Raw genomic sequence first — 25,998 nt, 5'->3', positions numbered from 1 at the left:
ACGTGGCTGGGTCTTTCAGCATGACAATGATCCCAAACACACCGCCCGGGCAACGAAGGAGTGGCTTCGTAAGAAGCATTTCAAGGTCCTGGAGTGGCCTAGCCAGTCTCCAGATCTCAACCCCATAGAAAATCTTTGGAGGGAGTTGAAAGTCTGTGTGGCCCAGCGACAGCCCCAAAACATCACTGCTCTAGAGGAGATCTGCATGGAGGAATGGGCCAAAATACCAGCAACAGTGTGTGAAAACCTTGTGAAGACTTACTGAAAACGTTTGACCTCTGTCATTGCCAACAAAGGGTATGTAACAAAGTATTGAGATGAACTTTTGTTATCGACCAAATATTATTTTCCACCATAATTTGCAAATAAATTCTTAAAAAATCCGACAATGTGATTTCCTGGATTCTTTCCCCCCATTCTGTCTCTCATAGTTGAAGTGTACCTATGATGAAAATTACAGGCCTCTCTCATCTTTTTAAGTGTGAGAACTTGCACAATTGGTGGCTGACTAAATACTTTTTTGTCCAACTGTAGTTCAGAAAACAATTGCAAGTTTTTGTGAGTTTAATACTTTTATGGAAAAAAAATAAATGGCAAGTGGTGTAACCAAGTGCAAAGTTATCAATAATTTTTTTTATACGCATTTAATACCGCATTGAATTCCTCACTATTGAGTATATATAGCGTACAGAACATCTTAATAGTTATTTACAAAAACATTTTCTACTTTTATAATATTTGTCATAGAAAATTTGCATTGAATTATTGTCTTTATAAAAAATAATGTTTTTTGTGAATGATAGATAAAAAAACTGCCTCTTGTTACCTTAGAGAAATGGCAGTATCATGACACAGTGATGGTATCAGATGATAAAACAATAGTTCTTTGAAGTTTACTCTGGTACCGAATGATTTCCATAGACATATTCCATGGTATTAGCAGAAAACCTTCCATGTGTAGCAGTATATTTTTGGGACAAACTTACGTAAATCCTCTTACTAACCATTGTTTGAATAGAGCAGTGTAATTCTTGTATGAAGAGATGTTTTAGACGTGCAAAAATGTCTAGACCGGTGTAGTAGTAGACAGATAAAAGCTGTTCATCGAAGGGGAAAAAACCTCTAGGGAGTGAATATCAACCATGTTTGACAAATGACTCGAAGCACATTTGTTTGTTCATTCCCTCTAGTCTTTTCTTCATCATTCTTTCTCCTACTAAACAGAAAGACTTCAACCCCAAGTTACTGTATTTGAATATGTAAAGTCCTGTGTAAACTGTAAATTGGTGCTAGTATTTCTCCATTTCAGGCATTTACTTACAGTACAATTTCCTTTTAAAAATACTATTTTAGTTACTAGGAACATAAAACTTCTATATTGTGAATATATTCACAACTAAAGGCCATTGACATGATAAAAATACACAAATTTAATTAAAAACTGCTAAAACACATAGCCACTGTTCCCTCTAAGCTGTGCGCGCGTGGAATAATGTGCCGCGCACACGTAAAGATGAGCTGAGAAAACCATTTGATTGTATTCTAGTAAAATCCAAAGAATTGCAATGCTCGGGTAAACCGCTATAGAGTTAGAACCAGTGAATGCGGTTTACAGGTTTCATAGAAAGAGAATGATGTGCGCAAAATGAGTCGCTGTAGAAACCAAATACTTCAATGGTTGCAGACAAAATAGCTCAAATTGAGAGCCAACGCAAACGCAGTGACATGTGAAATAAAACGTCCTCATGTATTAAAGTAGAGTTGCTTGATTAAGTGCTGGAAACAGTGGATGATGGGCACAGAACGGTAACAAAACTGAGACGTTTACAGTCACACACAGGTGTATTGTGCAAACTATACTTCATAGGGATGTTTAGATAGCTACATAAGAATTTATGCTCACAATTTAAAAAAAAATATTAAACTTACAGATCTCGGTTTAAATGCTTCAGTTTGTTTGCTGTTCTCTTCTATCAGTTTAAATGCTTCAGTTGTTTTGAAATTATATTATACTCTGTTAGGCTTATATTATAAACCTAATAAATAATTGACATTGTTTTTTAATGGAGTCACTTATGCTCATTATGCAAACTGTTGTGCTGTTTAATATTTTTTGGAACGTTTTTTTCTTTGATTAGGCAAATAAAAAGTTAAAAAGAACAACATTAAAAATATAAATATTATCTTTACTATCACTTTTTATCCATTTAATACATCCTTGCTGAATAAAGGTATTAATTAATAAAAAAAAAGAAAGAAAACATTTACTGACCCAAAACGTTTGAATAGTGTATTCAAATAGAAAACTTTTTGCAATAATATTTCACAATATTATTTTGTGAAATAATATTTAGTATTTTTTATCAAATAGATACAGCCTTGATGAGCCTGTAGTCATCAAAATGTAGTCATCCCAAACTTTTGAACTGCAGTGTATTGTACTGTAAAAATGTTTTCTCAAATAACCTAAAATGTACATCATTTAGTTAAATCAAGGGTCAGATCAAATATAAATAGCACATTAAAGTTTTGTGTGCGTGCTGTACAGGTCTGGTATAAAGAATGTTTTTGCTCGGGTGGCCAAAATGTCCGCCCAATAGAGAAAAGTTTTGCTCAACAAGAAAAAAAATTAGAGGGAACATTGCATATAGCCCATGGCATGCAAACTAAGTTGAAATGCACAGTGCCAAAGCGTTATGTGGCATTAACCAATAAGAAACCAGAACTAAAACAATCCATTTTATTACTTTCTTTACAGTGATCCATTTGCATGCATGACAATTCTAATTAAAATCCATTAGAATCATATATAAGGTTTGACGTGCACATACTTCTATATGTATATGGATCTAACCACAGTCAGATACTAGTAAACTTCTTATCAGCATACTGTAGCTCACACTTCACCTACTTCTTGTATTTTCACCTCGGTGGAATCTGATGCCGGTGTGAGGTTTCGAACCTCTGATGGCTAATCAGATGTTCATTGTTAGTCAGGATGACAAATGGTTCAGTGCGGTCTTGCCGCCTGTATGTTTAGCATTCCTGTGTCTGTGTGTTTTGAGAAGCCGTATTCACAAGGTTTAGTGTGGAGGTGTCACCGATGATGAGGTGTGCTGGATTAGCTACCGTTGGAAACGTGAGTGCGGCCAAACCTCGTCAGTCTGGACTGACGTGAAAAGGAATGCCTGACACGCAACTCCTCGATTGCCAACCTATAAAAAGCGCACTCAAGCCATCTCAGGAGAGAGTTCAGAAGTGTCATAATATTGTTGTCAACAAGATTTACGCCCCGCAAGGAAACATTTTGTGAATTATCTGGTAAAAGAATTTTTGAGGAGTGTCATGAACGGCAATCTGTCGAAACCATCGCTGCTATTTCACACATGGTTGCACAACTTGACTTTTCCAGAGTATCATGCCAGGCCATTCTCTCCGATTGATGTGTCAAAGAGAAGGATTAGCACCAGCCAAATTATCTGGATATGTAAATGAACTATAATCCAAGTAATTGTTGGTCTTTTATCTCAGTTTCTCTAAGCAGACAGAGCCAAGAGCATTTTCTGCCTGGTTTGAAGTAACTCAAGTGTGACTGTGACCCATGTAGCTGATGAGCCAATGCCAACTGCTGCGTTAGTTGAGTAGCACCGATAGTTAGGTTACAACCTCAACTGGATAAAACCCACCTTCGCAACAATGTACTTCACGTGATCGCATCTTCCCTCGGCCGCTAACCTTTTCTCAGAGGCTTTTAGGGGAAATCTGCTCACTCAGTCTTTGGATGATTGATGACACCTGTGCATGTTGAGCAATCATTTACTGTCACTGCGCTATTTTCCTTTCTCACTTTTGCGTGGGAGCAAGAGGCGGGTACTTGCCTGAGCCAAGAACAACTGCAAGATAGCGATCTTAACTGTGGTGATGTATGGTCTTCAATCAGGGAAGATATCAGACTATTATGAATGCACACTGAAGAACTGTTGCCTGGAGTACATGTGGTGTCGCCTCTGTGGACTGTTCTTATCTTACTCTTTTCTAGGAACATTACCTAGTTAGGCGACAAAAGATTAATGCTTGAGGTAACTCGTAATACAGCAATGCTGATGTATTAGAACGTGTGTGCTGGAGTCACACTGGACATCTAGTCATCCAGTAGACAGACTGATGAGTTTATATACTTTTTTTTTTTTTTTGCTGTTTTCAGCAACAGTTTTTAATTTATTTTAGCAGTTAGAAAGTTTGAACTGTAAATTCCCCTCAGAAAAGTTGTCTTTTTTATTTCTGTCAGGACCACTATCGTCAAAATGATTGACACTTAGCATACAGTTTGGTTTGACGGTATGGTTCTGTTCTGGGCAAAAACTCCCTGCCCATCCATGCAGCTTATCATGAATGAGCAGGGAGAGCAGCAATAATACCCCCAAGGGTAAACAGAACAGAACAAAGCAGATATCGTTAATGTACTTAATGATATTTAAGTGCAGTGTTTCCCATGCATTGATTTATTTGTGGCAGCCCGCCACAATCTCAAAACTGACCGCCACAAATAGATTTTTTTTTGAATGAATAAACATGAGCACTGCACTTTTCAAAATTGAAACACGGTGCGGGTGTTTTTATATCACTGTATTTCTGAAGCAAACCGACTGTCTTCCGAAAATTTTGGATGTTATTTTAATTTCATCTTGCATGTAATGTCTGATAAAGCAGCGTTTGTGAGTGGAGCACTGCTTGCAGCGTTACCAGGGAAGTCACTATTTCTCTGCGCTCTAAAAGAACCTCCTGCTGACAGAAAATGAATGTGCATATATGCTGCCACAAATAGAGTCCGAGGCTGTGGGAAACACTGAAGTGTAACACATTATTCAAGATAAAAAGAGTGATTCAACTAGGAATATCAGAAAGCCAAGTCCTGACTCTGGTGAAAGGAGGAGTTGGGGATGGAGGAGGGTGATTTGCTCCTGAGCAAGCGAAAAAGCTGCTGTATAATACTGAATAGAGCTTACACAGGAATGCCGTGATAGGTGTCGTATTTTTATAGGTAGATGTGATCAGCTGAGTGTCAGCCGATGCAAGCTTGAGTCACGTGACCTCGCGTGATCAAAATCGACAGTAAAAATTTTACAGTTACAAAAAAATTATATTTCAAATAAATGCTGTTCTTTCGAATTTTCTGTTGATAAAGAATCCTGGGGGGAAAAGTTGAAAATATTGGGCAGCACAATAATATTGGTAATAATAAGAAATATTTTTTTGAGCAACAAATCAGTATATTAAAATAATTTCTGTGGGATCATGCGACACTGAAGACTGGAGAAATGACTGCTGAAAATTCAGCTCTTCCAGCACAGGAATAAATTACATTTTATAATATATTAAAATAGAAACAGTTCTTTCAAATTGTAAAAATATTTCACAGCATGAGTATTTTTACTGTATTTTTAATCAAATAAATGCAGCCTTGGTGAGTAAAATACTTCTTTCAACAGCAGTTTACCAAACCTTTTTGAATGATATAGATTCCAAATATAGTACAGAACTATGTAATTTTTGTTTATAGTACTATAATAATATATCAAAATATCTGGTCTTGCGCATCCTCAGTATGTGCCAAGTCAACATTTAGATTTTTATTTTCATTTAATTATATTTTACTTTAGCTTTACTTCAATTACCAAAGTATTAGTTTAAGTTAACAATAACAACACTATGATAAACATTTCCTGAATTATTTTGATTCTGATGAGATTTGATTGAATTTCAGGTTATTTATATATATTCTAAATGTATGACATATCAAAACTTACACTCCTGCACTTCCTGAGTTTGTCATGCCCCTCATGCCTGATGGCGAATGTTACTCACATGGCTTGAATGACTTCCTTTAGTGTGGTCTTCCCACGCCTCATTTGAGAAAACCTTATGTCAAAATTTCCACGTAGGCTATGTTAAATCATTTACATGATTAAGAGTTCGTCATTAAAACAGATAATGTCACTAATGATAAACTCACATACATGTATTGATTTCTTTGTTGCAGAGTGTAGTTTGTGACAGCATCTTGAGGGCAATCGCCTCTCCTTGTCATTCTGTTGCAGCGCATGTGTGGCTGTTCTTTTTTGCATGTAGACGCCGCAGATGACAGAAACTGTCAGTGCTATTGTGGCTCTGAGACAAAAGACATGCCAAATAATGGAACTCAATGATATGTCACTCACTGAGGCGGAACTAAGCCTAAAACACCAACCAGATGGCAGGTCAATTTCTGCCTGCACTTTGACAATATTACAAAGAAGTTCAGAAAGAGACTTTCTATTTCTCCACTTTCTCCACTCTCTGCTCCACTTAAGGCACATGATCAAACAGTAGCACGTGCTGACAGCCTCAGAAAGCCCATATAGTGCAACTGAACTTTTGGATGAGGAAGGCTACAGAGATTTTTGGATCAGAAAGGGCGCAGGCACTTGATCATGTTTGATTACGCTCTTCTTGATATTGTATCTGCGACAGTTGATCAGTTGTAAAATAAAGTTGTTGTGGAACGGCAAACTTAGATGTTGTTGCCAGCAGGTTATCGTTTGCATTGCTAGTTTAGGTAGATACTGGAGCTGATAAGCGGAACCAATGTGATGATCCAACATGGAAGTACTGTGAGAATACAAGGCTTGTGTTTTCCATCCAATTGAATTCAGTAAATATTACTCAATCATGATGCTATGCCTGACTTAATATCTGATAAGGTGTCCAATCGTGTCCTTTGCATCTGCATAATGTCTTTCATCTTGACACGCTCATCATGAGAGTTTGTTCGTTTGTACTCAGCTGTCAAGAAAAACATGCAAATACTGCAAGCGTACCATTTTTCTCCACCTCCACACATGGCAGAGCTGTCTGATTCTGTTCTGTACCCCAGTAACAACTATTCTGTTGGGTAAACAACATTACTGAACCTTGCAGTGCGGTAGGAACACAGAAGAAAGTAGAAACTGCCGAGTTGAACTTTGTTGTCCAAGGACTGGGTATCAATACACCAGTGTAATTTTAGTATTATTTACATACTATTATAGTATTTATTTAGTGTTTATTTTTATAGGTTATTTTTAGTTTTCATTTTAATTTTAGTTTATATGTTTTAATAATCTTATGTGCTTCTTACATTTTTGTAATTTTAGTACCTTTTTGTTAATCTTAGTTGATTGCCCAGGTAATGTTCATAATCTTTTAGTTTTTTTTTTTTCCATGTAATATTTTTTTGTTATTGTATGTTATTTAAATTAACAAAAATGATTTGAATAGTTTTTGTTTTAGATATCAATAACAACACTGTGATACATATTTCCTGATTCATTTTGATTCCTATTGGATTTGATTAAATTCCAGTTTATTAGTGTATATTGTACACTGTATAAATTTAGCAGAATTTTAATACTAAATGAATGAAAAAAGTGCCAAAAGTAGGTTAGTGTGTTAGCATTACACTAGTTAAGTATTTTACTGTTCAATCCATAAAAGATGTTGCAACATTTTTATTTTATTTTTTGCAGTGTGTGTATATTTTGCAGTGTCCATTTTGCTTACATGTGATTCTCTTTAAATTGTACTAGGAATCTAGCATATGTGTGTTATATAAACTGTGCATATATTACCCATGACACACACTCACACACTCATATTATTTGGATATATATTTTTTATATAATGTATTCCTGTGATGTCAAAGCCAAATTTTCAGCAGCCATTGCTCCGGTCCTCAGTGTATTATTATTATTATTGTCATCATCATCAATGTTGAACAGTTTGAAAAAAAAACAAAAATCAATATTTTTACCCAGCACTATTGCCCCATATACCAAAATAATCTTGCTCTCATCCAGGGTTAAAATTTAAAGAGCTCGGGACAAATATTTAATGGGTGGATCATCTCTCCCCTGAGTACAATGAGTAGGCTGCACCAAACGGGGCCCCTTAACGACGGCCCTGTTCCCATCGTGGTTCTACCAATAATTTCTTGGCCAACAACATCACCAATTCTTCATATATTGTGGCTGAAGCTCAGAGGCTTTCTTATTTCAAGAGCACAGCTTGCATCCACTGAAGCCATTTTAATTACTTGCTAGTGTTGTGTAGGGAAAGTCTTGCTTTCCCTTTCAGTCCCTCCATCTCTTGCCCCCCCCCCCCCCCCCCCCCCCCCTCGTCTTTTTCCTGCTCACTTAAATCCACCCATATGTAACATGCCAACGATGACTGTGGTTTATTCTTTGGCCCTCTCACCTTGTTTTTGCATTTTCCCCTCTTTGGAAGCTCTTAGACGATAACTCTCGAGTGTTGTTGCTTAACTAGGGTGTTCTTTTCTTTTCCGCCAAACATGGAGTTCATTAGACTCAAATGAGTGACAGGCTTTCTCAACTACTCACTGCTTCCTACCTTTGATCCTCTACGAGCCCCTCTTGTACAGTTCAGAGCAGCAACAGGGTTCACACGGATTCAGGCTTCCTCCACATTTACCTCAACAGTGACCGGAATTTTGCCAAGTAGCATGTGTTTTGGGATCAAAAACCTTTTGCTGGTCCTCAAACAACATTCCTGTCAACACAAAAACATAGGGGGTTGGTGAATATTCTGCGTGCAATACAAGTTCAATTGAAAGCACTTTTGGCATAGTGTTGATTGCCACAAAAAATCATTTTAACTGGTCCCTTGATATCATTTAAAATAAACGATGACATACTTATAATGAATGGGGACTATTTTTGAAGAATTTAAAAGCAGAAATGTGGTGCTTATTTTAAATGCACCTACATTAATTTTTATTTCAATGTTCTCATTTGTTCTCATATTTTATGGTTTAAGGCATTTAAGACAACAAAAATAAAAAGTAGAAGTAAAGTAGCAAAGTTTTTAACAACAGAAAATGTAGCTTTTTATTTATTTATTCCCCCACACTAAAATCACTGATTGTATATTAAAATTGGCCACAGATTGGCCACATTCACTGTAATATATTTTATTTTTCCTGGGATAATTGAAAAATGGCTTCCTGTTTAATTAATTTGATGGAAGTTGTATTGAAATGACAACACCCACTGGACATTAAATTGAAATGCAGGAAGTGGGAGAAATTCAGCAACTGATGGCATTCTGGGAAATGACACATTATTTCATAATTTATGCTAATTATGTATGCATGATTTTTATAGGTTGCATTTCAAACAGATCATCTGTTTGTCTGTAAGGCCTTAAACCTAAAACTTCTCTTCTGTTTAACTTTCGAATATGCTTTTGTAAAGAATTCAGAGTTTGTCTATACAGACCTTCCTATTTTACTTAAAAAATGTGACTTATTGCATTTATACAGTATGAATTTCACTTCATGTGAATCGCAATTTTGCAGCCTGTTTCCTACAATATTATTACTATTCCTTAATATTATTACTATAATACTATTTCTGAGCAATAAACTGCCCCTAAATCTGAGGTAAATAATAGGTTGATAAGAATGTTGTTCCAGGAGCATGTCCTACTTGACAAAATTAAGTCACTGCAGTGAAAATGTTTATCAAGTGGTATGGCATTTTAAAAAGACATAACCCTTAGTATGACTTTACGGCTCCACCTCAGCATCAAGTATGGATGGGTCTATTCCTCCAGCTGTCTCGCTGCTGAGATGACTCTCCCAGGCCTCCTTCTCTTTTATTTCCTCAGGATGGGATAGAGTGCTGAAATGGAAAACACGTGTCTCCTGAGTGCGTAACATTATTTTACCCTGTGATGGCCTGGCAGCCGTGATTAATTAATGATAAACGTTACAGCGTTATATCACCTTGGGCGACGAGGGGACTATGACACACCTAATTTGCCTGCTTTCTCCTCATTTTGGTCTCACTGATGCATCTTCCACAAGCTCATGTCAGCCTTGCAATGAATCACACCACCTCGGCCTGTCCCACTGCTGGGATTTGTTTATGCATATGCCGCATCCTCCGTTCAAAAGACGCATGTTACATACAAAATCAACAGCACTGTATCTCTTTTGTGTGTATCTAGTGCGAAGTCTATTGCAATTCATCTTTGGAATTTCTCTTGATTATTACTTTCCTGGAAAATCCCCAAGGAGGCAATGTCTTGTTTATGGACAATACATTTAATGGAAGAAATTAGAATAGGAGCATATTTCTCAGCAGCTGTGTACACATAGAGGAATCTGTGAAGGAAGCCATTAAAGTAAACGCCTGAACGGAGCTGAGAATTGCGATGCAGATGCATAATTGCGCCTCTGCGATCTCATTGCAATGCATTGCACCCATCGAACACCCCCTCAATCTGTTTGTGTACAGCTACCTTGAACAAAAAAAAAACGTGTTCTGTTAACTGTTTAGTGCAAAACAAACAGTGAACTGAGCTGTTAACTACTTGCATAACTTGTAGCCCAACACATAGGTTTCAGCTTTTGTTCACAATCTCCATTAAATGGAACCCAATCTGTGTGGTAACAACATCTGAAGTATTCGCCGTGTTTTGCAGTGTGAAATCACCATTATTCAGCATGTTAAACAGCCCTCGCCCCCTCTGTCATGGCTGGAGTGTATATGAACTGGAATCCTGGCATTAGGAAGGCCATTACGGCAGCCTCTCTGTGGGCCGGTCCAGATAAAATAGGATTTGAAAATACTTTGGGATTTTACGTCCATCAGCACATTGGAACCGAATAAAACGGATGATGGTAATGACTTGCAGGCCAGGCGAGCGCAATGTCCCACAACTCTGCATGGAGGCCATTTTGTTGCCAGATCCCTTCCCGCACGCTTGTCAGTTGTAGTGGAGCGGCAAGAAGGCAAAAACAAGATCAGAGTGACAAAGGTGGCTGCTGGCCAAGCAGCTCCTGTCGGATGTGAGTTCAGGGGACTGTTACATTTGGGATTTTTGAGGGGAAAACCCTCCGCCTGCTGAATGTAGACACACACAAACCGCACACATATGGTGAATTGAATCACACACACAACACACCTGTGACTCTTTATTTGTATTTACAAATATATGGATCGTAGTGTATAATGCATCACCATTTTAACACAGTGAAATATTTGTGGATTAGGTCAAACGTTTCAGCCTCGAGAGTCTTTACAAGTGTTTGTATGAAATGAAGCTGTGTTTTCGATGACTAAAATGACTTGAATGAAATTGGATTATACTGAAATATTACTTAAAAAGCTCTGTGAAATATAACAAGAGTGAGTGAAAGAGACGGAAAGAAAGCTTGGCATTTGGTAATGACAGCTTAATGGCCTGTGAGCGAATAATAACATGTTCGGTTGTGCTCATGTCTCGTTATAATGACTGATTTATGTCGGTTTTAACAGGGCAGATACATAATTACTTTGTGATTATGAATTTTTATGATCTTTGTCCTCTATAGGTCTTGTGGAGATTTGCTTGATGCACCCATTGGATGTTGTGAAGACCAGGTAAAATATCATTTCCTTTCTGTTTTTAGTTCAGGGCTAGGCATTTTCTTCTTCTTGTGGCAGTAGTGGAATATTTCTGTGGAAAATGAAATGCATCATTTACTCATTCTCCTTCAATGTTAAAGTAATACTTTTTAATGTTCTCAAATTGCTCGCATACCTCATTATTTCACTTAATTATATCCCTTGTTTAATGCCTGAGCTTCTATGTGAATTGTTAACCGAGGCTGCATTAACAAAACGGCATCCAATTGTTTTTTGTTTTTCCATTAACGGCTCTTGCACGTGTGTTCTTCCACCAATGCTGATGAAACACCAACTGAAATATTGACACTTCCTTAACCCTAGAGAGCCTACTATATCATATTTAATATAGCACTCTGAATTATCAACATGATCAAAAAACCTGTTTTACACAATCTGCTACATCATGCCTTTGCTCTCTAATTAATAGTTCATATATTTTTAGTAAGTAAAAGCCTTTTGTTATAATTCTTAAAAATGTGTTACATGTCTTTTTGCTCTGAAAATTAAGTATTTTTATAAAGTAAATGTAAGGATAACTTGAAGATTGTTAGTAATATTTCAAGATTTTTTCAAGACATTTACTGGACTGATGCAACTTAGTTTTACTTGATTATCCATACGCCATTTTTTGGAAATAAAACAGGAAAAAAAGATGAAAAATCATGTTGAAATTTGATTAGCAGGAATGTTTATTTATTATTTAATACAAAATAAAAAACATGCAAACTTATAAAAGTTTTTTTTAATATATATTTAGTCTAAAATGTAAATAAACTGCCATTTAAAAAAAAAAAAGAGTAATATTTCATAAGCTCTCCTCTTCTAAATTTATGTAGTGTGACCAGTGTAGTCTGATTCCTGAACAAATTTGTTTGTTTTTTGTTTTTCGTTTAGAGTCAGCTAACAGTGAAACTTAAATGTAAATAAATTATTTTATTTTTGGTTACAGTCAGTCATGAGACTAATCTATGAAAAGTCGTTTAAAAATTATCCTATTCTATTTTATTTTTTACATTTATTTATTGAAATTATAGCTCATTATTTGGCAATTGAATTGCCTTTTTCCTCCAAATAATTATCTTTTCTTTTGTATGAGAATCATTAATGAAAATGGAATCATTACCAGGACCTAGAATCATTAAATTATTTACAGTTCTTATTAATAATACCAATCAGTTCTGAATCTTTTGGCCAGCGATACCTCTTTCCCTCAGTTATGCAGGAAAGACGGAATGTTGAAGAGAGGGAAAGAGAAAATGAATCAGGGCCCTCACACTGGAGTCGCTCAGTATGGCGTAAACAGGTTGTGGGCCGGTACTAAACCTTTACGGCTTCTGGGTGCCCTGCCAAGACCTCTGGCTCTGTGACAAACACCCCTCACACATACGCTATGATGTTTCACATTTTCCGCCACCGTTTTCTGGTAAATAAACTTTTTGAGATGATAATTAGATATTTGTACTATAGAGAGCATGTGTGGTAGTCAATGTGGCTTGCTTGTGTATCTTTGTGTCTATTTGCATGAGCTTGTTTGCGGCAGTGTGTCTGTGTACACTTGTATGCAGCGACATTCGATACTCTAGAGTCCTGTAGAGTGATTTAGGATCTGGTGCTGCTGGTTGTGGGTTTATTACAGGTAAGGCCACAGTTAGGCCGCTCTCTCCTCACACAGGGTCAGGGTTAAAAGTGCACGCTCTATTTTCTTTGTAATGCTCTTCCTCAAGAAGTGATAAAAGCCCTGTGTAAAGAGCTGCAGTTTTTATTTATTTGTTTTCTGTGGGTTTCTCTGTTAGTGTGAGTGCATCCAGTCAACTGCGTAACGCATGTGAGTGTGGCTCGCATATGTGCCCTGATTATTTATAGCCTCAGAGTGAGAGGATCAATCTTTCTGTTTATTGTTCCATCCATCCATCCATCCATCCATCCATCCATCCATCCATCCATCCATCCATCCATCCATCCATCCATCCATCCATCCATCCATCCATCCATCCATCCATCCATCCATCCATCCATCCATCCATCCATCCATCCATCCATCCATCCATCCATCCATCCATCCATCCATCCATCCATCGTTCTAACTTTCTATCTATTGTTTTATCATTCTATCGATCATTCTACTGCTCTATCTCTCTTTCTATTGTTCTGCCTATCATTGTATCTATCGTTCTAACTATAATTCTTTCTATTGTTCTATCCATTATTGTTTGCCTATCTGTCTATCTATTGTTCTATTTTTTATTCATCATTTGTTCTATCATTCAGTCGTTCGTTCTATCTATCGTTTATTTTATCATTCTATCTATTGTTCAAACATTTTATCATTCTGTTGTTATTATTCCATCTATCGTTCTACTGTTCTATCTGTCATTCTATTGTTCTGTCTATCATTTTATCTGTTTATCTATCGTTCTGTCTGTCTATTGTTCTGTCTGTCTGTCTATCTGTCTATCTATCATCTGATCTTTCTGTCATTCTATCCTTCTATCTATTGTTCTATCTATCATTCTACTGTTCTGTCATTCTGTTGTTCTGTCTATCATTCTGTCTATCTATCTCTCGTTCTGTGTATCATTCTGTCTGTCTATTCATCTGCCTGGCAGATCAAATAAAAATGTCAGTGTTTAAATGGTTTTTAAACTTTTAAACAAGGCTTTGTAGTGACGATGCATGCAACAGATGACAGCTACTCAAATATCTGAAGAAAATGTAAAAATCTAGTTGCTATAATACTTGTGTACCGCTTTCTCCCTCTTTCTTTCTCTCTCTTGGGTTTTCAGTCACACTAAAGCAGGCTAATTGGCAGAATGAAGGGTTAGTAGAGCTGAAATCTATTAGCATAGGTCTCAGAGAGCTGCTGAAGCACAAATGCCCAGCACACCTCCTCTCCGACGCTAGCTGCAGGAATGGCTCCTATTAGTGACTGGCTGCCGCTTTAATGTCCGCTGCTCCAAATTAGATGCCAACTGGAGTGAACAGTTTTTTCACCCCCTTGCTTTCTTCAGCGAGCCGCTTTAGTGGAATCAAAGGCTTTTTTTCTGAGGGGAACCTGACAAAATGTATACTTGGGAATACATATTTACCCTGTGCAAATGAGGGTGCTGGAGCCATGTAAAGGCGGAGACAGGAATTAGACGACTGAGGGGGCCGTCGATCTCAGACACATGCACAAACTCACAAACAAACATCTGGAAGCAGATTAGGAGAACATTAAGATGATATATTTCAAAGCCATGATTGTTTGTAAGGTTAAATCAATGTTTACTTTAAAGTCTTACTACCATTCTTCATACTTGTTTATATTCAGGATCAAGCACTTCCAGCTGAACGTAAAATTACGGGTCTCTCCTCCTCTGACCGTCATAAATCGCTGCCATATATTCAGATCAGAGCAGTCCTTCACAAATAAACGTCTCTTAGAAGAGGACAGGTCTATGTGCCACTTATATTCATTTGCGTTCAACGGTGCTCATTTCTGGGTTGGAATGTTGCCTTTTTTCAAAGGGGGCTTGCTAGGGTGAGAGTATGGTGTTTCGGGGGTTTGTTAGACTTCTAAGGAGACAGTGAGACTGGAGTTACAGCTTTTCATTAACCTGGAAACCACCTAGTTACATGGTTCATGGGCTGGTCTCAGCTCACTTGGAGGTAACAAAGGGTGTCAGGCGGCACTTTCGGCAGGGGGCGGCTGCTCGGGGCACCCCATCTGACTCTGATCATCATGCCGGCCGCCCTGCCGCACTCATTAGAGGCCAGGAATGAGCTTGCATTGCTCTTGTTGAAGGGCTCTGGTTACGTCGCCTCACCCCACCCCAAACACGCCTTAAGCCCCTCCTACAGTCTCCGTTGTTGTTCTTTTTTGAAATGGGAAGGTATAGAAAACTAAAATTATAATTCAAGTTTGTTTTATTGATTTATGACTGTATATTCTGCTGAACTGGTTTGTTTTTCACCCGCATATAAATATAAATGTATATATATTAGTTGTTCATGCAAATAACTATATTTGATAACTATAGTATATATTTTTAATAACTATAGTATAATAATATAACATAATATAATGTAATACAATGTAATACGATATATAGTGTTGGGCAGCAATTAATCGCGATTAATGACATCCAGATTTTCTTTTGTTTATATAATATATGTGTGTGTACTGTATATATTTATTATATAAAAACACACACATACAACCTGAATTCCGTAAATGTTGGGATGTTTTTTAATTTGAATGAAATGAAATCTAAAAGAATTTCAAATCACATGAGCCAATATTTTATTCACAATAGAACATAGATAACATAACAAATGTTTAAACTGAGAAATTTTACAATTTTATGCATAAAATGAGCTCATTTGAAATTTGATGCCTGCTACAGGTCTCAAAATAGTTGGGACAGGGGCATGTTTACCATGGTGTAGCATCTCCTCTTCTTTTCAAAACAGTTTGAAGACGTCTGGGCATTGAGGTTATGAGTTTCTGGAGTTTTGGTGTTGGAAGTTGGTCCCATTCTTGCCTGATATAGGTTTCCAGCTGCTGAAGAGTTTGTGGTCGTCTTTGACACATTTTTCGTTTAATGATGCACCAAATGTTCTCTATAGGTGAAAGATCTGGACTGCAGGCCGGCCAATTCAGCACACAGACTTTTCTACTATGAAGCCATGCAGTTGTAATAGCTGCAGTATGTGGTTTTGCATTGTCCTGCTGAAATACACAAGGCCTTCCCTGAAATAGACGTCATCTGGAGGGGAGCATATGTTACTCTAAAACCTTTATATACCTTTCAGCATTCATAGTGCCCTCCAAAACATGCAAGCTGCCCATACCGTATGCACTTATGCAGCCCCATAGCATCAGAGATGCTGGCTTTTGAACTGAATGCTCATGACACGCTGGAAGGTCTCCCTTCTCTTTAGCTCGGAGGACACGGGTTCCGTGAGTTCCAACAAGAATGTCAAATTCATAGAACACTTTTCTACTTTAAAACTGTCCATTTTAAATGAGCCTTGGCCCAAAGGACACGACAGCGCTTCTTGACCATGTTCACATATGGCTTCCTTTTAGCATGATAGAGCTTTAGTTGGCATCTTCAGATGGCACAGTGGATTGTGTATTTAGAAAATATTTACATGTATATATTTATATTCAAATAATTTATTATATATAAATATATTTAATATATAAACATATTTTTCTTAAATGTATACATGCATGTGTGTATATTTATATATACCTAATAAATATACACAGTGCACAGACATATATTATACACAATTTTTTTTATTTTGGGTGCAATTAATCACGATTAATCATTGCCCAGCACTACTAATATATAATATTAAATATTACACACTTTCATATATTATATAAAAACATGGAGATTTTGAGGGGAGGACACGTTTTGAAACATTTCAAACATTTTTAAATAAAGTTTATTTTATAATTTATTTATAAATATTAACATTTATAAACAAATTATAAAATTCGGGTGGTGGGGGTTTTATGTCTGTATGTTTGTATATACTGGTAAATAGATTCCAATTTAAATAGTTATAATATATAAAGAATATACTGTTAATGTTATATTACAATTGTAATACTACATAGAAATCATGAAATAAAGCACCAGCACTGATCCTGTCATTGCATCTATCCATGTGATCTATCATATCTCTTATTTGCCATCAGTCTATGCACTTATCTATGTTCCTCCACCACTAATGATTAAAACAACCTGGAGATACCTCCTCATGAGAGTCACTGTGATGACACAGCCTTCATCAGATCCCAGCACGCTAGACACTGAGCTTCACTGGGGAGGGATTGTAATGTTTGATGAGGGCAGTGACAAATGACGTCCTGTCCCCAGGAAAGGTGACGCTGAGAGAGGAGCCCAAGTCTTCCACCCCCGACTGGTGGCTGAACCCTGGTGCACTCTTGATGTAATCCCTCAACCAGCCCTTAAACAGCAGGGCTCAAAGCTCAGAGGACTAAGAGCCGATCCAGCCCAGTAAAGCAGCACGTCGCTCAGCTGTGTTCCAGTCATCTCTTAATCCTACCCTGCCCTGGCTGACGGCTCTGACAGTGTAAACTGCACACTGGTATCTGACTGTGGCTATCTGTGCTTAGAAAGCTGAGACTCCAATCACATCAGTGGTTGGACCGTATACCAACAATTCCATTGAAAGAAGTCAGCAGAACATTGGTTGTGGCATGTTTCATTATAAAGGGGAAATCTAAAGCCAGTCCAAAATAACTCAAGGCTCTACTATTTGTGGTTTAGAAAGGGAATTAAAAAGCTTTTATATTAGTGGCTTACCACTGACATTTTTGGCCAAAGTCTTCACCAGGGTGTACGGAGTACAATATTGACTGCTAAACTTAACACAGATCAGGTGTATGTAATAATAGTAGTAACAGTAATAATTAGTTTGAGGTAATTACTAAAGACTGAAATTACATCAAAAGTTCTGGTGTCATATAATACAAACCACTAAAGTCCATTCCTTGACCGTGTTCTCAAGTTCACTGAGACTAAATTACATTAAATGTGTGTTTATGTAAAAAGAATGAAGCTTGGCACCAAAACTACTCACACTGAGCATGAAACGAATTTTCATCAGAGAAAAGTTGACATACCTTAACGAATTCGCTCGCTGTTCATTTGTTGGCTTAAATATGTCAGGGATGTTTTCACTTTCCTGGAATGGAACAATGGAAGAACAGGAGTGTGATAGCGTGGCATATGAATGTTACTGTATGTCGGTAATATTGGTGTTCTACTGTTAGTAATAAAAATAATTGTGAGAGTAGAACTGTTGTAACACATCTGGTGCTTAGATATAGAATGTCTATATTAAACACATTTCCATTTTGTTAGCATCATGTTTCAACCATAGAAACAAACATTTATGTCTCTCTTTCTCCTGCGGAACACAAATTAAGATATTTTGAAAACTCTTTAAATGAAAGTGGCATTCAGTGTTGTTTTGGGTCCCTTTGGCTTTGATTATATTGAAACATTCTTCAAAATATTTTATTTTGTGTTCTGCAGAAAGAAAGAAATGGACATAGGTTTTGGACAACATGAGTGTGAGCAATTGATGACAGAACTGTCCCTTTAAAGGAGGTACCAGATTCATATCGAGCCCAAAATATAATATAATTTCTTTGCACAGATAAGCACCCCGCACATTTTCTTCAGAAAATTTATAGAAAAAAACAGCTAATGTGACCAGGTGCTAGCGGTTTCATCTCCTCCTGATGTGACTGCCATTGCACATTATGACCTGGTATTAAACAAGTCTGCTTGAAGGAGTTGTCATAAACACCTAAATGCATTATGTTACAAACATACTAAATAAAGCAAAAATGTCCCAGTGTGCTGAAATGACCCATTTTAGAGAAGCAGTAAAGTGCCTGATGAAAACTCATTTGTCTCTTGTGTCTGTCAGACGCCTTGCAGCATCTGTGTGTCCCACTCCTTCAGAGCTTTTTTTGCAGCAGCCGTGTTCCTACCAGGCAGGGGGTGAGAGGTGCAAATGTAGAGTTGTAATTCAGAGAGTCCGGTTTCTGTTGCTGAAGAAGCAGAGATTGCAGTATTGATGACCGCGCTCTGCACTGTCCTGACCGTCTGTGTAATAACTGCCAGTCTCCTGCTGTCTAAGGAGTCTCCACCATCCTCAGCCAGCCATTTCCTTACTTCAAAGCAGCCATAACTAAACTGGACTGAGACGGATTATCCAGAGTCCCTCAATCTGATATTTCTTGTTCTGAAAAGTTTGATCAGAATTAGTAAACCAAAAATGTATTTATTTATTTATTTGCTAACACTTTACAAAAGGTTTATATGCGTTATTGCGTTAATGTAACTGACAAAAAAAAAAAACACTTTCAGACAATTTCAAGTTGTATGAATTAATTAAAATATTAATTAACATTGAGTAGTTGTTTTCTACAGATATATAGATATATAGCCTAGATTAAAAGGATAGTTCATTCGAAACTGAATATTCTTTCATTAATTTATCAGGTTGTCTAAACCTGTATTACTTTCTTTCATCTTTGGAACACAAAAGAAAGCTTTAAGAAAAAAATCGGAAGAAAAATGAAGATACTGGTCATTTTCTGACATGGTGTTTACTTCAACCTTAAAAACACTTCGCAATTCTTCCATATTAACACATGCTTTTTTTTCACCAATGTCTTCGATTGTATGGAAAGAGGAAAAAAACCAATGAGATTTTAACGGGAAACTTGATAAATAAATGGTAGATAATAGTAATAATAATTAATTAATAGATTAATTTTCTTTTCTTTTAATTTTCTAATTATTAGATTAACGTTTTCATGCCAATATATTAACTAATATTAATGAATTCACCCTCATTGTAAAGTGTTTAAAAAAAGTGTTCATATTTTAAGTAGTTGTGCTTTAATTAGCATGCTTAGCCATTACATTATATGCTGCTTTACGTTTTAAATTTAACCACTTTAAATCACTGCTACTATTTTGTGTCTGTTTTGTCATTTTTCAGTTATTTCAGTTATCCAATTGGGGTCGGTTGAACACGAAACCTGCATATTTATGTAAAGCTTCCATAAAACCAATAGGCCAAGTAGTGTGCCGATAACCCTCTGCTTAGTCATTTTTGTTGCTTATAAGTGTTTGGAATATCTTAGCAAAGTGAGACACAACGTTTTCACAAGAAGTCAGCCAGAGTTTGGAAACCTGAGGTATAAATCATAAGGAGCGTTTTTGGGGGATGTCAAACTGGTCATCTTGAGGACGTCATTCCTTGTCCCACTCCCCCTCTTGGTCAGCTTCATTACCCCAGTCACAGTGGGTCAAGTTGGCCTGTGGTGCCACTGAAACCCAAGCTTTCCTAACCTAGACCTAGACCTAGAAGCATGCGGTGTCACAAGCGCCATGACTTTATCACTTCCCTTTGCCCCATCTTCATCTTCTCTTCTGCTTTATCTCCTTCCCTCCGAAGGCTCATCTTTATAGGCCACCTCCAGTCATGGGCCCAGCGGTATTAGCCTGAAAAGCCAAAAGAACAGAGGAAAGCAGCTATGTATGTCTGCAGTGAATCATGGCAGTTTTAAGAGAGAAATTTCCCTGTGGTTTTCCAAAAGCATTGCGTTTCATTGGTTTTACATTTATATTCACCCCTCTACTCAAGTATCAATGGGGTTTTGCTTGTGTACAGTCTGATTAATGTAGTCACAGAGCATTAATTGATATTCATGAGTAGCGTGATCACAGAGTCGATTGGACCTCTTCCAGATTGGAGCATTTAGGTTAGAGAGGTTTAGCCTCATGTACCATTGCAATGGACGTCTGCCATCTTTATGATCCTGCTCATTAAAATTAACTGTCTGGCTGTAAAAAATAGATTTCCTTTTAATGCTGCCTTCTGGATTCTCTTACGCACTGCTGATTGTGTGTAAAAGAAACCTTGCTCACGTGCGTGTTTCGCTTTTTCTAATTTTACTTTCATTTCAGCTCTTAATGAAAGTGTCGTTGGTTCAGAGGCAGCAGATGGAAAACATATTAACATGAATAAGAATTAAAGACTGAATAATTTAAATTAAAAAATGCCATGACCAAAAACATTAATGAATAATTCAGTTTATAAAGAGATCAGCCATAGTGATATTTATTTTACTACCATAAATGACTGAAGCCAATACATTGCCAAAAATTTACAATTAAATTTATAGTAATTTTCCAGCAATTTTTTGCCTTACTTATACCACACAATATTTGGTTAACATTTTACCAGACTGGAAACATAGATGGCCAATATTGAATGCCAACTGTTTAAAAATTTTCCTGTCACAGCTACAGTCACACAGTTTCAGTTATAAAAGGAAAAAGGAAGTCATACAAAAGTTATAAATGCCGCTTTTGCAGGATGGTTTTTCGCTCAAGGGATCTTGTTTATCATGGGGCTGATACTATAGTCATAAATGAAATAATGCAGTTCCCACTCCATGCACCATTCTTTGAGGGAATACCTTTTATTTAACAAGGCAAATTTAAGAGACCTTTTTAAAAGTTTAGCCTGCCCCTTTAAAGGCAAACCCATCAAACTCAAGCCTTTTGATCAACCCAGTAACCTCCCGCCCTTCCCACAGGGCTTTTTTTTAACACCATCATTATTAGGCCTCAACCCATCAAGCCTGTCTTCCAGCGGGGCACAGCCCCCCCTGTCGGACCTGGTGCTAGCCCATTACATACAGGGTCTGAAAGGGGACGAGGCCCTAGCACTCAGCCTGGACCTGAAATATTTCACTTCTGTCTATAAAAATACAAAGAGTAGGTGTTCTCCTGCTCTTTATTCTCATTTTCTTTCCTGTCAGAGTGCTCAGAGTTCGCCGTTTTACAGGGAGTTTGGGGTCAGGTGGAGATGGTAAGGTTATATACCCCCAGTGATCATTTCACCCGTAGAAGCTCCACGTTGGCCTTACCTTCACCCTCACCTGGCTATCCAGGATGGCGCACTGGTCCTATAAAAACAGAGTACAGAAGGTCATTGGAGGATTTTGATGAACTCACAGATATCGTCACCTGTAAGTATATATTTTCTTTCTGGGTTTACTTTGAGAGGGATTCTGAGAGCTGGATCTTTTAACAAAGCCTTTGGGCTTTTCGCAGATCCTCTGTTTGCTGACTTTACAACCGGGAGCTTGGCTCCAAGGCCAACTGAATCAGCCCTCAACTCTTCTCAAGAGTAAATATCTGTCTCCAAATCTGTCTAAAGGTTTCACTCCTGATCTTCTGGCTAGAGGACTCATGTAAAAACAAAAGGTTCACCTTATCCTAAGCTTCTTTTCTATTCTGAACTTCTTTCGGTAAGCGAGGGAAGCCTGGTGATGCTTTTTGAAGGTTCTGAGGCATCTTCTGCTGCCAAATCTTCCCCATTATCTTCCACTCCCTGGGCTATGACGTTTGGTACAAGCCTTTTATGACAGGGTAGGCAAGGGGCATGAGGAAATGAGGTGACCCCAAGGTCAGCAGTGGAGTCAGGCAGCTGAAAGCGGACCGTGGCCCTGCCACCTCTGGGCTAAAGCGGGTTGGGCCATCCCAGTGTACTACAGAAATGGAAACTCTGGCATTGGTGGAACAAGACCATCTTCGATCCTTGACCTTGCTCTCATGTGCCTTTAATTAGGATGGATTTAAATTTGTTTACAAGCTCCACTGGTCTTAAATCTTTTGGTTCGGTGCCCCATCCTTTTGCATGCCCCCATCCCTACATCCCCCCTCACTTGACTGCCTGCTGTTTCAGAGTCCCTCTTTTCTTCTTTCTCTTTAATATGGTGTTGGACGTTCGTTTATGATGCTTTTTTAACTGGTTCTTAGGCACGAGTTACAAGCTATTTGGGAATCTACAAAATTGGATGTTGGGGACACCCCTCTAAGATGTTAATCTGTTGCCTATATGAAAGGCTGCTCACCTCGGTAAACCCTCTCATCCGATGGAACCAGGCCACTTTTATGGCCCCATCAGGCACCCGCCTGGATGACTTACTGCTGACCTCTTGACATGGCAGTCAAAGCCATATGAGGAGAATCTTTCTCATTCTGTGTCTTCCACCCAGAGTTCATCTATTCACGCTTGGAGGCCAAGGGTTGGTTTATTTATCGTCTCTGTGTGCCCAAAAAGATACCCAGCCTGAACTCCTATTAATTGTCCTGGTATGTCAACCTATAAACACATCACAGTGTGTGGTGTCAAAGTACCAAAGGTCTTACAGTTGCTTTGTCCATTTCTTTGTGCTAAAACAGCTATATCACGTGAACCCTTGGTGTTGGGGGGGGGGGGGGGTGAAGTAGTAAATCCCTTTCCCCAAACTCGCACTCTGCGCTGGTACCACGTTAAACATTTACACAGTTCAGTTTGCACTTTATTAGGGAGTTACTAGCATGCTTGTTGCTACAAACACATCTCTTGACCATTTGTATCGTATTAAAAATTTACACGGAACTGCAGAACTGTTACCTGCAGGTTACTAGCATGTTAGCGACAAAGTTAGCAGCTACAAGGTCTGTGGCTATAGGAGAAGCGAAGCTAATTGGTAAGGATGGGTTAAGTAAATGTTTGACTTCTCCGCTGTGCTAAAGGGACCGAGAAAGTCAGCGCCGCCACAGAAAGAACAAAAGGCGGGAGAGAAGAGCGGTTTGGGTTTTGACAGACGTCTAAAACTTGTGTCGACACTTTGCACAGATTAGCCAGTGTCCCACATTTCTTGCGCACAGATAATTGATAGCATATGGTGGTCATGCTCTATGATCTCTCACTCATCTAAGTGAAAGAATGTTGAACATAATGTATGTATAGCAGTGATGTTTTCCAGAATTTATGAATTCTCAATCATTGTTTTTCTTGTTATTTGGATTTTTTCCCAAATGTGAAATGTAGCCATTACATACATGAAATGCATTTGTTTAAAGGGAGAATATTGTAAAAAAAATTGTTATGAGTTAAAAGGTCTGTAAGATCATGTCTTTATTTGTTGTTCTAATTTTTTTAAATTCATAATGTGTGTGTGTGTGTGTGTGTGTTTGTAGGCCCCATTAATATGGTAAATACAAAAATAAGATTTATTTTCATTAGTATGTTAGCATGGTACATTTTTTGTGATTATAATCCATGGAATAGACCTCACTGGTTGGAAAAGTTAGTTTAATATTGCTGAATCAAGGTTTGTAAATTCATATTTTGTGAAATCAAGTCTTTTGTTGACCAGTTGGCATTGTTTCATTTTTCAGGTTTCAAATCCAGAGAGGGAAGGCTGACCCAAATAGCTATAAAGGCCTTGGGGACTGTTTCAGAACTATATTTCGCACTGAGGGGTAAGTTATAAATGTCTGTCTGTCCGTTGTCCATTCGTTTATCCATTTGTCAATCAATCAATCCATCCATCCATCATACTGTATTGTATTGCCATGCCATCAAAATTGTTCAATAATTTCATTTATAATTTAAAAATATATGTAATCTGCCAAGACATATCAGACATTAAAATAAAACATAAAAAATAAACACTTTTAGAATTGGAATTGGAATTGTCTGCTGGTAGTTTTTGTTCAGGTTTCTAATCTTGATCCTGTTCTTCATCATTATTCATTTCCATTTGGAAATACATCTTTACTTTAATTTGTAACTCAGTTTTACATTTTTCAGTTATTATTACTTTTTTGGTTGGAAGCATGAATGACACTTCTGGTTTGTAATGTTTTCTTTCCGTATTTCCCATCTGCTGTTTTCATGTATTCATTGTAAACTAGGCACACATGTCTGCTGTATGCATGGTAGCAACATACACCTGGTGACAGGGAATGTTTTGAGCTTTGGAAAAGTAGTAAACCTGGTGTACAAAAATCACAAACATTAAGGCCACCTGCTGTGGAATATGCAATGTGTCAGTCTCAGACAAGTAAGCGAAGTCATAGGTTTATATTAAGCACTGGCAGTGGCATACTCAACATTTGTCATGTTAACTGCCTCTGCTCATAGGAAATCACACATATGACATAGTGTGCTTGAGGCAGAGATTTATCTGTTTCTGTCTCCCTCCTCCTTTTTTATTTTCCCTCCCCAAATAATTTGCTCTCCTTTCAGTTTTTTCTCCCCTCCCTCCGCCACACAACATGAGGCACATGTTAGATCCCAGACAGTGTGCCGACTTGAAAGAAAGCTCTGTTTATGGCAAGATGACAGCTTTACAGTGGATCTAAAGCTGATCCGCAACAAGGTGTGATAATATATGCGCGCGTGTGGCCCCAGGTGACGCTGACGCAGTGACTCTGGCTGGCCGTTGTGAGATCCATCGTACTTTCCCTCTCCACGGAGCTGTCTTCGGCTGCATCCCACAGTCCTCCCCTGCAGATTACACCTCTTCTTTCTTCCAAACCAATTATCACCCTCCGACTGTTTGTGCTGTGGCTGGAATCACCACACAGTAGCCGGTAGCATGATCAGCCCCAGGCTGAACCACTTAGTTTTAATTTACACAAATGGTGGTGGGAGTTACTGTTGTGAAATTATTATTGAAAATAAACATGCTCTTGCTGTATGGGCCAACATTGCACTTTTGCTCTCGGTCCATATTTTGCTTCTGTCCTCCCCTCTGTGTGGTAGAAACCCGAGCCCTTTGGCTTCCACACACCAATTAGTTCAGAGCTGGAGATCCATCTGTGAATTGGCTCCGAGTCTGTTTGAAATGTTATGAACATGATGTAGCATGTGTGAATCATCATAGTAAGAAAGCACTAATAGTTTTAGATCACATATATAAATAGCTTGATTGTGCATAATTATTTAACAGTATGTGTCTTAGCCTAGATCTATCTATCTATCTGTCATGGACATGATGGTTTATTTTTTGCATGCATGCATTAATTTATTGGTGATCTAAAAATCAACATGATTTAAATTTCTGGATTTCTATAAAATAATAAAACTTATGTTGTGCATGAAATTCATAAGA

General features: G+C 37.8%; 1 protein-coding gene across 2 annotated transcripts in view; it reads left to right on the top strand.

Annotated features, from left to right (window-relative positions):
• LOC306850610 (mitochondrial 2-oxodicarboxylate carrier-like) overlaps window positions 1–25,998 on the top strand; it is a 99,710-nt gene that overhangs the window by 56,287 nt on the left and 17,425 nt on the right. For both annotated transcript variants that reach the window (XM_079386324.1, XM_079386325.1), the window contains 2 exons: window positions 11,414–11,462; window positions 24,278–24,361. In XM_079386324.1, the coding sequence (XP_079242450.1) occupies window positions 11,414–11,462; window positions 24,278–24,361 (133 nt within the window). The remainder of the gene's footprint in view (window positions 1–11,413; window positions 11,463–24,277; window positions 24,362–25,998) is intronic.

Source organism: Barbus barbus, assembly GCF_936440315.1.
Source record: "Barbus barbus genome assembly, chromosome: 30".
In the NCBI taxonomy this organism is placed as follows: domain Eukaryota; kingdom Metazoa; phylum Chordata; class Actinopteri; order Cypriniformes; family Cyprinidae; genus Barbus; species Barbus barbus.
Note: the sequence above shows the minus strand (reverse complement) of the source record. Positions and strands in the feature narration are given on the sequence as shown.